Source organism: Megascapheus bottae, chromosome 25, assembly GCF_031878675.1.
Source record: "Megascapheus bottae isolate mThoBot1 chromosome 25, mThoBot2.hap1, whole genome shotgun sequence".
Lineage (NCBI taxonomy): Eukaryota > Metazoa > Chordata > Mammalia > Rodentia > Geomyidae > Megascapheus > Megascapheus bottae.
In genome coordinates this window covers 7268414-7284209 of record NC_143533.1, presented here as the reverse complement: position 1 = coordinate 7284209, position 15796 = coordinate 7268414, and the positions used below count along the sequence as shown (strand labels likewise).

The 15796-nt window shown below is 38.5% G+C and overlaps 1 protein-coding gene across 5 annotated transcripts in view; it reads left to right on the top strand.

Moving 5' to 3' along the window:
* Map2k5 (mitogen-activated protein kinase kinase 5) overlaps nucleotides 1-15796 on the top strand; it is a 255818-nt gene that overhangs the window by 139400 nt on the left and 100622 nt on the right. For 4 of the 5 annotated variants that reach the window (XM_090358124.1, XM_090358122.1, XM_090358126.1 and 1 more), the window contains 2 exons: nucleotides 191-241; nucleotides 7337-7408. In XM_090358124.1, the coding sequence (XP_090214250.1) occupies nucleotides 191-241; nucleotides 7337-7408 (123 nt within the window). The remainder of the gene's footprint in view (nucleotides 1-190; nucleotides 242-7336; nucleotides 7409-15796) is intronic. The other variant, XM_090358127.1, reaches the window with a different exon arrangement.

Sequence of the window (15796 nt, the reverse complement as noted above, 5' to 3'; positions counted from 1 at the left end):
ATTGGAAATCACATTCAAAAGAAAAGAGAGATTTAATCATTTTTAATGCCTTTCTAGATAAATTTGTTCCCTTTTACATAATTTTTAGTTGATTTGTAGGAATGATGATTGTAGGTTAAATGAGGAATAATTGCCCATTTTATTTCCACATTATCTTTATATTGTTCTGACAGACTGTTTTGTCTCATAGCTGGTGAATTCTATAGCCAAGACGTATGTTGGAACAAATGCTTACATGGCGGTAAGTAAACTTATGCAAAAATAACATTTTAAAACCAACATCTTTATCTTTATGTACTTGGTAATGTACAGTTCTTGAATTAATTCTCTAGCTTTAGCTGAGCAGATCATAAATTACAAAATCAATTCAGTCATGATCCAATTTTTAAATCTTAAGAAGCCATGAGCGTTTATAGAGGAGCTATGAACTTATATAACTTCCTTGACTTAACTGGTGTAAGTTCTTTTCTTTTTTTCCCTTGTCAGTAGTGGGGCTTGAACTCTGGGGCCTGAGCACTGTCATTGTCCCTGAGCTCTTTAGCTCAAGGCTAGTTTTTTGAGCCAGAGCACCACTTCCTGTTTCCTGGTTAATGAGAGATAAGAGTCTTGTGGACTTTTGTGCCTGGGCTGGCTTTGAACCTCTCACATACAGGTGTGAATGACCCGCACTGGCCAAGTGTGAAATTTCTGAGGACTGGTTTTCTTTGTTCATTTGTTTTGTGTTTTTGGCAGTACTGGGGGTTGAACTGAATGCTTTACCTTTAGCTAGATAGATATTTTTGCATTTGAGCCAGGTCTCCAGCCCTTTCAGATAGAATCCTGCATTTTTGCTTAGGGCTGGCCTCAGTTTCTCCCTCTCCCCCAGTGTACATCTCTTGAGCTACTGGGATTACAGGTTTGCACCATCATGTGTGCCAGAACCTCTTCATTTTTATATAATATAATTCTATTAGGGTGTTGTTGTATAGAGAGGTTACCATTTCATATGTCAGGTAATGAGTACAATTCCTTTTTGGACACTATCACCCCTTTGCTTTCTACACATTTCTCCTTCATGTTCCTGCCCATAAGTTACATAGTTCATTTTCCATATAGTATGTACTGAATACACTCTCATGACTGCATTTGTTTACCTTCCCTACCCCATTTCTGCACCCTCCTCTTTGCCCACCCCCAAAAAAAGAAAAAGAAAAAACAGAAACAATGCTACCACTATTACCAATAGTACCAACAAAAACCCCATATTTTCATTTCCTGAAATTTGTTTTGATAAATAGTATTATAAATGTTCAGAGGGGTTATATCTTGGGGTTCCTTCCCTAAGAGGATCCTCCTTTACTCTGACTGCAAAATCTCTTCATTTTGAAGTTTAGGCCTATAGTATTATGGTACTTTATAACATATTGGCTGTATTTTTCCACATAGGTTATTTAATTACCCTAAAGTGTACAAAGACATCAGTCAGTAATAACATTTTCCCCAGAAATACAAAATAGTAGAGGAAAATCTTTTTCTTACCCTTGAGTAGAAGTCTTTTTTTAAATTGTATTTTATTGTTGGGGTAACATATAGCAGGGATTTAGTTACATTCATCAGGTAGTGGGTATATTATCTCTTGAACGTTGATACCTCTGGAAAAAGTCGTTTGTGTCAATAAAAATGCTTTAGTTCATTGGTTTATACATTACTCTGAGAATGGGAAGATAAAAAGCAAGCAGAAGCCTGTTTTTTTTTTTTTTTTTTTTTTGGTCAGTCTTGGTACTTGAACTCAGGGCCTGAGCACTGCCCTTGGACACTTTTTGCTCAAGGGTAGGCACACTGCCACTTGAGGCAAAGCACCACTTACAGCTTTTTCTAAGTATGTGGTACTGTGGACTCAATCCCAGGGCTTCATGCATGCTAGGCGAGCACTCTACCACTAGGCTACAATCCTGGCCCTTGAGCAAAGTTCTTATTTCAGTGTTTTGGGCTGAATTTTTACAAGAATTCTAGATTGAGTTAGTTAACCTCTTTCACTTCAGTAGCCTTTGTTTATATGGTATAAAAGACAATTTTAGTGTGGATAGAACTTTTTATTGTGGCTCTTGCTCTCCATTTTTTTTGTTGTTGTTCACCAATTATTTTGATTGAAATATTTCAATATGGATCTTCTCATAATAGTACAGAATTTTTCTTTCATTCAGGTATCAGAAAATTGAAAGGTTTTGTTGTTGTTGTGATTGTTTGTTTTCTAAGCAAAGAGTTGGGGCACAAAGATTAACTTTGAAGTCAACTTATCTGCTTTGGGAAACCTAACTTTCCTTCTGGGCTGAGATTGGTGAGCCATCTCTGCAGTTAACAAAGCGCTGCTGAATGCTGGATTCAGACTTGAAAGAACATGAAACACTCTGATTTAAAAAGAAAAACTGTCAATGAAACAACTTGCCAACTACCTATCATGTTCTTAGTAGCTTTAAATTGTTCTAATAATTAAGCCACATTATATTTAAATGTGCAAATCTAGATTACAGTTGTCTTTCCCAGGTGGACATTAGAGAAATTATTTTTTTCCTTTTTGTTTATGGATAAATGTGAAGTGAGTCTCAGTTAATTGAAAATGGGAGTATTAAAATTAGGAAATGTTTCCTCAGATTGGCAGAGCTAAAAATTGCTTTGCATCTTTGGTGAGTTAATTGTCATTATCAACTTTGTAATTCAAGCTGTAAAAAGAATAAACTACTTAGGAAGAAAACACTAATAGCCTAGTAGTAATAGCAAGAGCTTTATTTACTTTAGTAAGTCAAGTACTTACCTAGATTGTGGGAGATTAAAGGTTGGAGATGGGAGATCATGGCCCTAACTCTCTTAGGGTGTTAATCCATGCATTTGTCTGCTGGCAATCTCTTGAGGGAAGCAGCGTGGTATTTGGAAGTTTTCAAAACCACAACTGGATCTCATTTCAGCTAGTGTAGTTTATAATTTTGAATTGCACATCAATATCTATGTCAAGTGTTAGAGAACTACAGCCCTCAGTTTGTTTGTGTAAGTAACATTTTATTGGAATGTGGCCAGGGCCATTTGAGTATGTGTTGGGTATGGCTGCTCTCATACTATGGTGGCAGAGCTGAGCAGTTATGACAGTTGCTACAAAAACCATAGGCCCTTTACAGAAAAAAAATTGCCAATCCCTTGCCTATGGCAGTGAAAGCAATATCTAAAACCTTTAGGTAAATCACCAACTGTTCATTGCTAGTCAGGGATAGTATAAGAACTTTGCAATCAAGAGAAGATGTACGTGAAACAGAAAACATGACAGAAGTGAGTATGGCCTAAGAAAGCCTTAAGCTATCTTATTGAGAAAGTAAGAGGGAATACAGTGTACACATGGTGATTCAAAAGAGATATGACAAGGATTCCTAGAGAAGAGAGAGTAGGGGACCCGGAGTTTGGCCTAGTGGTAGAGTGCTTGCCTAGCATGCATGAAGACCCAGGTTTGAGTCCTTGGTGCCACATACATAGAAAAAAAGCTGGAAATGGTGCTGTGGCTCAAGTGGTAGAGCTCTAGCCTTGAGAAAGCCCAAGGACAGTGCTCAGGCCCTGAGCTCAATCCCCAGGACTGGCAAAAAAAAAAAAAAAAGAAAGAAAGAAAGAAAGAAAAGAGAGAGTAGGGACAGGGAGTGTGATCTAGCTGTAGACTCCTTGCCTAGCATGCATGAAGGCTTGAATTCAATTCCTCAGTACCACATATACAGAAAAAGCTGCAAGTGGTGCTGTGGTTCAAATGGTAGAGTAGTAGCCTTGAAAAAACTTAAGGACAGTCCCCAGGTACTGTTTAAAGCCCCAGGACTAGCAACGAATAAAGAAAGGAAGGAAGGAAGGAAGGAGAGAAGAAGGAAGGAAGGAAGGAAGGAGAAAAAGAAAGGAAGAAAAAGAAAGAAAGAAAGAAAGAAAGAAAGAAAGAAAGAAAGAAAGAAAGAAAGAAAGAAAGAGAAGGGAGGGAGGGAGGGAAAAGAGTGAGCAGAAGCATGCTAAGGAGGTAGCGCAGAGGACAGTGATGAATTGTGATATTATGATGTACCATCCGCATTTTGTATCCATTTTTCTCATGTTATGTTCATGTATGCTACTTTCCATTGATAATAGCATCAATAATTACAGTAAACAATTAGCACTCTGTGCCAGTTTTTTTTGTTTTGTTTTGTTTTGTTTTTGGTAAAAAAGAAAAAGAGTTATGCTGCCTTATGCTTCACCTTGAGCACACCTTATAGCCCCTCTTACTTTATCTGTTCGTGTTTTGCTCATGATTCTCCTACTTAAGGGCCGCATAGCATGGATTACAGGCAGGAAATACCATGCTAGTTTATTGGATAAAATTGAGTTCCACTAACTTTTTTCCCACGTTGACTTCAAAGCAGGATCCTTTTACCTCCCAGTCAGCTAGGATTAGAGGCATGACTTACTACATCTAGCCTTTTAAATCCTCATAACAGCTCTATGACATAATGTTACTTTTCTTATTCTATAGATTAAGAAACTGAGGCAGAAGTTATATGATTTACCCAATTCCACACAGCTAATAATGTAGGAAAGCTGAGATTCAAATTTATGTCTTCAGCTTCCAGACATTAATCTCTTTAATGCCTCTCACTGTGTCTAAGTTTTCACTATGTCTTCTCCAGGTTAGACTATGAATGTCACAGAGGTGGGACTTATTCTGCTCACTTTCTATACCTGTCCTCCACACAGTGCCCAGTGAGTAAATTAGCTGTTAATGGCTACCTCCCAAAAGTATCTAGTTCATTTTCATAAGCAGAGAATCAAATTCTTTATAGTAAATATCTTATCTGTATGAAGTTCTACAAGACCCAAAGTATCCAAATGCAACCAGCTAACTTGTTCAGATTTTGAAAAGATCATGTTGGGGCCAGATTTTTCTCCTATAACTCAAGTACAACATACAAGACAGTAGGACAAAAAAAAATAAGAAAAAAATATTTTTTGACAGTCCCAGGGCTTGAACTCAGGACCTTGAGCACTGTTCTTGGGCTTTCTCAACGGTAGAGCTCTACCGCTTGAGCCACAGCATCACTTCTGACTTTTTTCTATGTATGTCGTACCAAGAAATCAAATCTGGGTCTTCGTGCATGCTAGGCAAGCACTCTACCACTAGGCCAAACTCCTGGCCTGAAGAAAAAAAATTTTTGAAGGAAAAATAAATTTCTCACATCTCAAATCTTTTTATGATACAGGATACTTAAACAGTAGGCTTGTAGAAGACTTGGAAAAATCATGAACCAGCCTCTTCACTGGGAAACTGAGGGGTCCTCTTCAAGGTCATGATAATTGGGTTCAGCAGGTACATTTCAGCCACAGCATGAAGATTTACAACTGTACTTTGAAAGAATTTCATCCAGGATTATAAAAGTGGTCCAGAAGGCTTTGAGACACATACTGTTTTTCAGAAATTCTGATTACTAAAATTACTCTTTTCTTAAGATTAAACTCCCTAAAACTTTAACAAACTACTTACTGTATTTTTCTACTATGAAATTTTAAAAACCGGGTGTCGAAGTTTGCCTTTATTGTGAATAATTGGAATTTGAGAAATTTCAAAATAATGTTGTGGCCAGTTGTTGGTAAGCGTAATCCTAACTACTTAGGAGACTGAAATCTGAAGATTCAGATTGGAAGACAGCAGAATGGGAAATTCCTCAAAACTCCCATCTCCAAGTAACTAGCAAAAAGCTGGGCCAGAGGTGTAGCTCCAGTGATAGAGGGTAAGTCTTGAGCAAGCCAACTGAGTGAGTGGGAAGCCCCAAGTTCAAGGCCTCAGACTTATACTTTGGGATCAGAAAGTCAATCTAAATTATTCTTAGGTACAAATTTAATATAATACCCATCAAAGTCCTAGTATCATTCTTCATAGAATTACAGAAATCAGTCCAAAAGTTCATAGGGAGATATAAAAGACCTTAAAGAGCAAAACAGTTTTAAGTAAAAAGTAAACCACTGGAAGTACCACAATACCTGACTTCAAATTATACTACAGAACCATAAGAAAATCAGCTTGATTCTGGCTCTAAAACAGGCCTGAAGACCAATGGGAACTATATAGAAGTCACAGGAATAAAGTTGCACAGCTATAGCCCACTAATTTATAGCTGGAAACCAAAAACACCCAGTGGAAAAAGGCAGCCTCTTGAACAAACATGCTCAGAAAACAGTTTCATCTGAAACTGGACCACTGTCTCTTACCTAGTACAAAACTCCAGTTGCATCAAAGACATCAAAGTAAGATCTGAAACTTTAAATCTATTACAGAAAAATGTAGGGAAAACCCTGGACGTTAGAGACGCAGGTAACTTTTTTTCTCTTTATAGGACTCCAGATACCCAAAGGGCAGAAACAAGAATTGACAAATGGGACTATATCAAATTAATTTCTGTACAGCAAAAGAAGTAGCCACCAGAATCAAGAGACAACCTGCAGAATGGGAGAAAATCCTCACCAGCTATTTACCAGAAAAAAATTAATTTCTAGAATGTAGAAGGAACTAAAAAATTAAACAGTCAGAGAACAGATAACCCATTTAACATACAGGCAAATAAATTAAACAGTTCTCATAAGACAGAAAACAAAATGGCTAATTGATACAAGAAGAAATGTTCAACACCCATAGCCATAAAGGTAATGCTAAGAAAACAGACAACAAATGCTGACAGAGCCAGGTGCTGGTGATGGTGATGGTTCATGCCAACCCCCGGAGGAAACCCTGATCAGCAGAAAGAAATCTGAGGACTACATTTTGAAGCCAGCCCAGGCAGAAAAGTCCAAGATACTCTTATCTCCCCTTAACGAGCAAAAAAGCCGAAAGTGGAGGCGTGACTCAAGTAGTAGAACATTAGCCTTGAACAGAAAAAGCTAAGGGACAGCACCCAGGCCCTGAGTTCAAACCCCAGTACCAACACATAAAACAAAATAAACCATAGTCTTCAAGTCCTTTCAAAGTACAAGTTAAAACATATACTTGAATATGCTTTGTCACTCCCTAATTAAGACTACTAAATTTGGAGGGAGAAGACCTAGGGTCAAGTCACATTCCTTCCCCAAATTAATTCACTGCCTAAGAGTCTTTTCCCCTTATCTGTGGAATAGGAATAGTAGTACTCCTCACAACAGAGCATGTAGAGGATGCATATGTTTTTATATATATATATATAATTTTTAAATATCATCTACATAATACATATACACAGATACATGTGGAATTGTTTTGCTATCCTTAAAGTGCTATGAAGATATTGTTTCCTCACTTCCTGGAGTAATCAGTACATAAACACCCTCTGTTTTCTTACAGCCTGAAAGAATTTCAGGGGAGCAGTATGGAATCCATTCTGATGTCTGGAGCTTAGGGATCTCTTTCATGGAGGTAGGTTGTTGGCACACAACACATAGATATGTATTGTGCATATCTGTACTAAATAAATGCCCCATAGGAAAAACAGAGATTTTTGAAAGAATGCACCTTTAGTGTTTTTTACACACACGCACACAGAGAGTTTGACTCTAAAGTTATTACTCATTTTTATGTCATGTGGCTTATGTCATGTCACTGATTGACCTGTATTAGGATACAGCCCCATCCAAGACCAGTTAAATCCCATTCTCTGATAATCTATATGCTAACCATGTTCCCTGAGTGATCATTTTGCACACTATATCTGGAGAACCTGTGTTCTAAAAGAAGGTTTCCAGAAAAACTATGTGTGGTAGCTGCCTTGTTACAATGCTTATGTAATTCCCACAGATATTGCCCTTTACTTACTTGAATGTATATAAAAAAAGAAAAATCACTTCATTCTAATATGACCATGGTACATGTATGTAAAATGTAGGGGTGGGGTGGGTAGGTTATGTAGCATAATTTTACCTTACTCTTTATGCTGTATTTTGAATGGACTTCATCTTGGTATGTGCAGCCCCACTAGAACTCGATACTATGTTGCTTATAAAATGACCAGATGACGTAGTATAAACATATCTGGAGGGGGTGGGTATAACTGTACATAAGGGGGAAGAAATATCAGAGCACATTGCATACATGTCTGAGAAATACAACAAAACCAATATTTTTTTTTTCGCAATAGGGCTCTTTTCTATTATACGTTAGCTTGACAGCCTTTAAAAGTGTAAGGCCACCTTTAGTGGATGAATGCATATAAAGCATCATTGATGATTTACAGAGGAAGGAAAGGTGTTACATGTGACTGGGAGGATGATCTTTCCTTTTGTTTTTTCAATGATGTGTGTGTTAAATTTTATTTATACTCATTGGTTGTTGGCTTTGAATATAACATTCATCATACAATCAACATATGAATAAAGGGAATAGCTATTTCTGGAAATTATTTAAAGGCAAGGTATTTCTATTTCTGAATTGCATATAATTCATGTAGTCTTAATATTTAAAGGTATATTCCTTTGTTTAAATGTCTGTCTGATTCTTTTGTATAAGGTCAGAGATTTAACATTTTTTATTTATTCAATAAACATGACATACAGTTAATATATTAAAAGCCATGTATCATAATTAGTGGAAGCTTTAATTCAGTGATCCAATTAATCCAATTAAAATCAATTATTTAGTAAATTTAATAAATTCCAATAAAAATACCTATAATCCTCGCTACTTAGGAGGCTGAGATTTGAGGATCGTAGTTCAAAGCCCAGGCATGAGACTCTTATCTCCAATTAATCACCAGAAAACCAGAAGTGGCTCTGTGGCTCAAGGGGTAGGGTGCCAGTCTTGAGCTGAAGAGCTCAGGGACAAGCCCCATGGCTGTATTTATAAGTAAATGTCTTCAAATTCAGTTCACCTGCATGGTATTAAAAAAAGAAAAAGAGGGCAGAGGGCTGGGGGGAAGAAAGGAGAGAGAAAGAAGCAAGGGAGGGAGGGAGGAAACTGTTCACTGTTTGTTAGATCATATTTTCATGTTTCATTGTGAAAGGGATCTGAGAAATACAATACATGTACATCTGCCGAAAGGTTAGTCATAGTGGTGGAGAGAGAGCAGAAATGAATTTCAAGCAGAATCCAGAGGACTTTCTTATTGACCTGTTTGTTTCCTATTCCAGGACTTAAACTTAGGGGATCACACTCTTGCCTAGTTTGCTTGGTAATAGTAATAGATAGTGCTTGGCCACTTGAGCCATGCCTCCAATCTGGCATTTTTGCTAGTTAATTGGGCATGGAGGCTCAGCCTTTTGAGTAGCTAGGATTTTCGTTCTAAGCCCCTGCTAGCTATACCTTGCTTATAAAGAAACTGATACTTTCCTGGGGTTCAGCCTTTACTTTTTTTTTTTTTTTTTTTTTTGGCAGTCCTGGGGCTAAAACTCAGAGCCTAAGCACTGCCCTTGGGCTTTCTCAAGGCTACTGCTCTACCACTTGAGCCACGGCACCACTTCTGGCTTTTTCTGTGTATGTGTTATGGAGGAATTGAACCCAGGGTTTCGTATATGCTAAGTGAGCACTCTATCACTAGACCACGCTCTGGCCCACCCTTGTATATAATTTTATTGTGCATATTTTAGATCATTGTCAACAATTGTATTCTATAAATGAGGAGATACAGTGTAGAACTGTGGAGAAACTACCTGGTGCAGATATAAGAATCTCAGATTGGGAATGAAAAGCCTTAGACTGCAGTTCCAGCTTTGCTGCTAATTTCCTTGGGTGGCCCTGGCCTGCCTCCTGTTCTCAGTTTATTCATCTGTAAAATGATTATCTCTGAGCCCCTTTTGACTCTGCTGTGACTCTTTCTGCTGTTCTCTTTCCTTGGCTTCATGCAACAGCAAACAGTAGAGCTGTAGACAAAAGAGTATCCCCTCACTTGGCATAAAACATGGAAGCAAAGTAGTGCTGTAAGGAAAGCATAATGGATACACTTCAGATTTAGAGTCCATCTCTCCTCCTTTTTGAGCCCTTGCTGGGACAAGCCCCCTGCTGCATGGACAGATTAAAGGCAGGATGTCCTGGAGTGTGTATAGTGAAGTAAGGGGCATGAGGGCAATGGTAGAAAACAAAGCTATACCCAAATAATTTGGTTTGTCTGGTAACAGTGAGTCCAGTGGAGACCATAAAAGTGATCAGTCCTTTGACAAAGTTCCATTGGAAATGCAGAGACAGGAGGAATATTGTGGAGGGAGCCACCTGGCAACAGCAGTTACTTCATATACACAAGGAAAACAGAGAGACCTGTCTGACTGGAGTGGAGTTAACAGGGAGAAATAAATTTAGGGAGATAACCAGGACCAGACCGCATATAGGCCATGCTCAGAATTTGAGATACTGCTCTTAGAGTAAATACCCTGACTTCAATTTTCAAAGGGTCATTGATTATTCTGTGGAGAACAACTGTAGAAGGGCAGACATGGAAGTGAGGAGATCAGATAAGAAGATTGAGAGATGTTCAGTGAATACAGCACATTAATATTTATTTATATTACATATTGATATACGTGTTTTACATGTCATGCATATCTTGCTAGGTGCCCAGGATGTTGTGAGTAATAAGAAGCTTTCTATATGATAGTGAGAGGGATTGCCAGTGATGTGTTTGGGACTTGGCTGGTGTTCATTTATCCTGGAGGTAAATTATTAAATAACCTCTGGAACACTGAAGAAAAGAGACATTGGATTTCTAAGATTGAGATGGATAGGGTAAAGGAAACTGTGTGAGTCAGCTTTGTGTGCAGGACAACGAGGTGATAGAATGAGTGAGGAAGCCCACGTGGGGAAGGACACAGCAAGAGATGACCGTGTGGTTGTTGGGAGTGGGAAACAAGAAGGGTCAGTCTCAGTTCTTCATGTGTTGTCAAATGAATGGTCAGGAGGGATAGTACAGCAGGAGAAGATGCTGTCATAGGGTGGAAAGTGAAATAGATTATGACCATCAAAAATGCTTGTTGAGCTCCTCTTAGTTCAGAATGCTTAGCTGAATGCCTTCAAAAGAAAGCATGGGCTAGGTTATCAGTTTCTCACGCCTGTAATCCTAGCTATACTCAGAAGGCTGAGATCTGAAGATTGCTGTTTGAAGCCAGTTGGGACATAGAGAACCAAAACAAGCCTCTTTCTACATGCCACTACATGTAACTAAACTGTACTGATTTTTTTTTAAAGAATCACTGATGGGGATATTTGTACAACAAACAGAAAACTGTTAGTGTCTGACACTTTTTCCAGAGACCGCACTACTCCCATCTTTCTGTTCAGTGTCCCTCAGCTCATGGAATAAAGTAGTTCTCCTCCAAGATTTTGTTGTCTGTGTGAAGAATTTGGAGTTAGCAAAAAAGTAACATAAAGATGGAAATTATCATTAAGAAAAACAAATTTTATTATTCAACCTGCACAGAATATGGATGACAGTTTACTAGGTGGCAGGGATTTGGCCTATTTCTCTAGTTGTATGTTTATGGGTTTTACCCAGATCTCTTTTTCTTTTTTTATTTAAATTTTATCATAAAAGTGATGTATGGAGAGGTTACATTTAAATAAGATAATAAACCCAGGCTCGGTGGCTCATGCCTATAATCCTAGGTACTCAGGAGGCTGAGATCTAAGGATCGAGGTTCAAAGCCAGCCCGGGCAGTAAAGAAGTGGTGCTGTGGCTCAAGGGGTAGGGTGATAGCCTTGAGCTGAAGAGCTCAGGGACAGCACCCAGGCCAGGAGTTCAAGTCCTATGACCTACACACACACACACACAGACACACACACAAAGAATTGGAAAAAAATTTAAAGATAATACATTTCTTTTTGAACAGGATTACCCCCTCCTTCATTTTCTCCCACTTCCCCCAGCCTCCCCTCCCATGCAAGTTATAAAATTCATTTCCAACATTGTGTCTTGTGAGTATCACTGTTGAATTGGTTCATCCCTTGTCCCACCGAATCTGTTCTTCCCCTTTCCTTGCCCAAATTAGCTAAACATATACAAGACAGTGTAGAAATAAAAATCAGTGACAACAGACAATAAAAAAGAAAGAAAGAACTGCAACCAGTACAATAAAAGAAAAAAGTCTAGTTTCCCTTTCTTGGAGTTCATTTTCATAAGCATCAGTTTTTATGTGGTCATACGCACATAGCTATTGAGTCATTTTGATCTTCTGCTAAGAATATCCTAGACACACTCCAGTTGTTACAAGTGTAGCCTGTGTCTCACCCAGATCTCAAAATGTCTTGTGGTTCCCTTCCTGTGGATTCCTTTATGTGGGTCACATGTGTGGGTGTGTGGGCTCCCTTTGTACTAGTCTACATAATGAAACCATGTCTCAAAAGAATAAAAAAGTCTCCTTCAAAAGGCAGCAGGCCTGTACTATTCTCACCGGGTGTGCTGTGCAAGTTCATGCTTTGGTTCGTGGTTCTGTCTGATGAGTTATAGTTCAACCCTTATAAGATTAGTGGAGAGGAAGTGCCTGTCAGACTGTCACAGGAGTCAGGCAGAAAGCACATCTTCAGCACACACATTTGCTCTTTTTATTTGGTGTCTCACTCTTTTTGTCTTTGTTTTCTGCGTCTCTCCACCAGTGTCCTGAGTCAGAGGAACAGAGCAGTCTGGCTTGATGTGCTTGGTTAATTGGTGTGTCATCTGGTCCTGTGAGGCCTCTCTTCAGCGTGATCACTGTTTTATTGAAGTGGTTTGAATGATGTGTTAAATGATGAAAGTAAGGACCATGGCTTAGGAAAAAAAAATGTCTCGGGATAGGTGAACATATTCAGGGAGTCATACAAGGTCATTGTCATCAAAGTAACACCATCTTCTAAAGGTTTTATGGGTTCTGAATTGACAAGAAGAGTTTTTCTTGAATTGGATGGGGTTTTTTTAACCATTTTTTCCTTTTTTTGAACCCAAGCCCTCTCATGTACTAGGCAAATGCTTTGCCAATCAGACCTTCCTTGAGCTTAAGAATTAACCTTTAGCAAGTTAAAAATCAGTTTATAGAGTACCGTGCTGTACTTTATATGTGGAGCATTATTTTTCTTCATCTCAAGATATAATTTGAATGCTCCTCTTTCATGATGCCAACATCTATCTATTCTGAAAGCATTTATTATCTATCTCTTCCGGTGTTCATCTGATCTGGATTATGAATAGCAATTTATACAGGATTCTAATTGGATTCTTTCATGGTCTCCTATGTTACTTGCACAGTCTCACTAACGGAGTGTGCTTGAGAAAGCCTTTTAGTCAGTGTTTCTCTATTTCATCATGGTTTTGAAGTAGTTTCTTATCAGAGATCAGAGTTGAAGGTTTGGTGGAGCCTTTTAACTAAATACCCATTCTTATTTGGTGAATAGATCACCGGTGTTCTGTATGTGAAGAAGAGATTACTCTTTATCAAAGTCACAGAGCCAGATTCCAGTTCTACCTTAATCAGTCTGAGTTGTAAAACCTTGGCCACATCACTTCATATCTGTAGGTGTCTTTTTCATTATTGTCAGATGGAAGCATTACTTCTGAGCCATTACCCTCTCTTTTTAGAAGGAATTAGCTCTGAAAGTGTTCACATTTGGGTCAAAAAGACAGCTGTATTGCTTAAAGATGATGAGTGGAATGCAAGTTATAGCTTTCACTTTCATATCAAACGCCACTAAAAATAATCATAAGTCATAATACCATAAAGAAAAATGAGAAAGGAGACAAATCACTACCAGATTTTAGATCTGAGAAAGATGAACAATAAGAATTTAGCACAGCTAAAACTGCTGGGCCCTGAGATGAGCAGTGGAGAGAGTAAGAAGTAGCTAGACTGACTGTGAAACACCCCAAATGCTGAGGCCCTGGTGGTACCGGTCATCTGAAGCTAAGAGTGCAGAGGAGGCCAAGAGACTATTTCAAAGTCTTTGTGAAAAGCTGTGAAGTCATTTGACGCACACTCCTTCCCTCTAATTCATGACAAGTATATTGGTGTCCCCCCTCCAAAAAAATGAAATCTAACATATGACTGATGAGATTGTCTCCCACACTGCCCCCAGAACACTGATATACTGATAGTCAAAACCACCTTTTGGACAGGAAGCTGGCAGACTTTCCCTAGGGAATCTGACCATTTGGAAGCTTCTCAATCTGACAGCCCAGCTACATGTTCCCAAAAGGCCCTTGGTCTGCATGCTGTACCTATGAGCACTTTCTAGTGTGTTCCTCTCCGTGAGATGTTTAAGGAAATCCTTTAGAGTCAAAATAGGCCTTTAGAGTCAAGGCCTTTAGGCCTTTAGAATCAAGGCCTAAAATAACAACAAAAAATTGTACAGGAAGAAGAAATTCAAATGAAATTACCAATGATATCCTTTCAGGGATAAAATAATCCACTGAGGAGACAAGAACAGGATGCTTATAGAGAACTTTTGGGAGACCACAGTAGAATATGGAGAAAAGAGAGTTAGAGAATGAGTCATAAAGTTTAACATGAAAAGAAGAAGTTCCAGGAAGAAAGAACAGAGAAGCCGGTGCGGTGGCTCACACCTGTAATCCTAGCTACTCAGGAGGCTGAGATCTGAGAATCAAGGTTCAAAGCCAGTATAGGCACTGAAGAACCTCCAATTAACCTCTAGAAAATGGGAAGTGAGGTTGTGGCTCCAGGGGTAGGGTGGTAGCCTTGAACTGAAGAGCTGTGGGATAATGCCCAGGCCCAGAGTTCAAACCCTGTGACCCACCAAAAAAAAAAAAAAAAAAGAAAGAAAGAACATAGAAAACATAGAAGAGAGAAGAGGTATCAATGTGTGTGAAATAGTGCACCTTCTATCTGACGAATATAATTGTAACCCTCCTATTAATTACAATAAAAAAAAACAAAACATTGAAGAAGAAATCTTCAAAGAAAGTAGTTTAACATTGACATTGTAATGTAGGGAGAATTATTTATATGTGGTTTGATTTCCTTCCTCTTGGTTTTAGAATAGATAAACACAAAATAAAATCAACAACAATCATAGGAAGAAAAAAACAACACATTAAAAATCTGAATCTTTTTCCTAAGTAACATTTGGCAATATTTTGCCCCCCAAAAGTGAATTTTTTTTCTGGGATAAAATTTTTAGAAAAATTTAACCCAAACAGTATAATGTGATATAACTTCCTTGCCTTATAAGAATGTGAATGTTATTAACATATCTCATTTTTTTTTGCCTTTGCCTTTATGCATATGGTTTAATGGATGCCAGGAGAGACTCATCATACTAAAAAAATGAAGTATGGTGTTCCATCTTCATAGGCAAGCACATAAAGCCTGTATTGAACTGTGTAAATAGAAATAAATGCATTTTAAAGTGTTATGAAAGTCAGGCACTGGTGGCTCATTCTTATAATCCTAGCTACTCAAGAGACTAAAATACGAAGATTTCAGTTCAAGGTCTACCTGGTCATAAAAGTCTGTGAGACTCTTTCTCCTATAATGAGCAAAAAGCTGGAAGTGGGGCTGTGGTAGTAGTAGTAAAATGCCAAATTTGTGCAAAAAAAAAAAAAGCTAAGTGTGAGTACCCTGAAGTCAAGCCCTTGCATCTGCTCAAAAAAAAAAAAGGCGGGGGGGGGGGAGTTGGGGGGGGGCTGGGCACACGTGGCTCATGCCTGTAATCCTGGCTACTCAGGAAGCTGAAATCTGAGGGTTGCAGTTCAAAGCCAACCCAGGCAAGAAAGTCCAAGAGACTCTTATCTACAATTAACCACCAGAAAATGGAAAGTGACTAGTGCTCTACCACTTGAGTTGAAGAGTTCAAGAACAGTGCCCAGGCCCACAGTTCAAGCCCCACAGCTGACTAAACAAA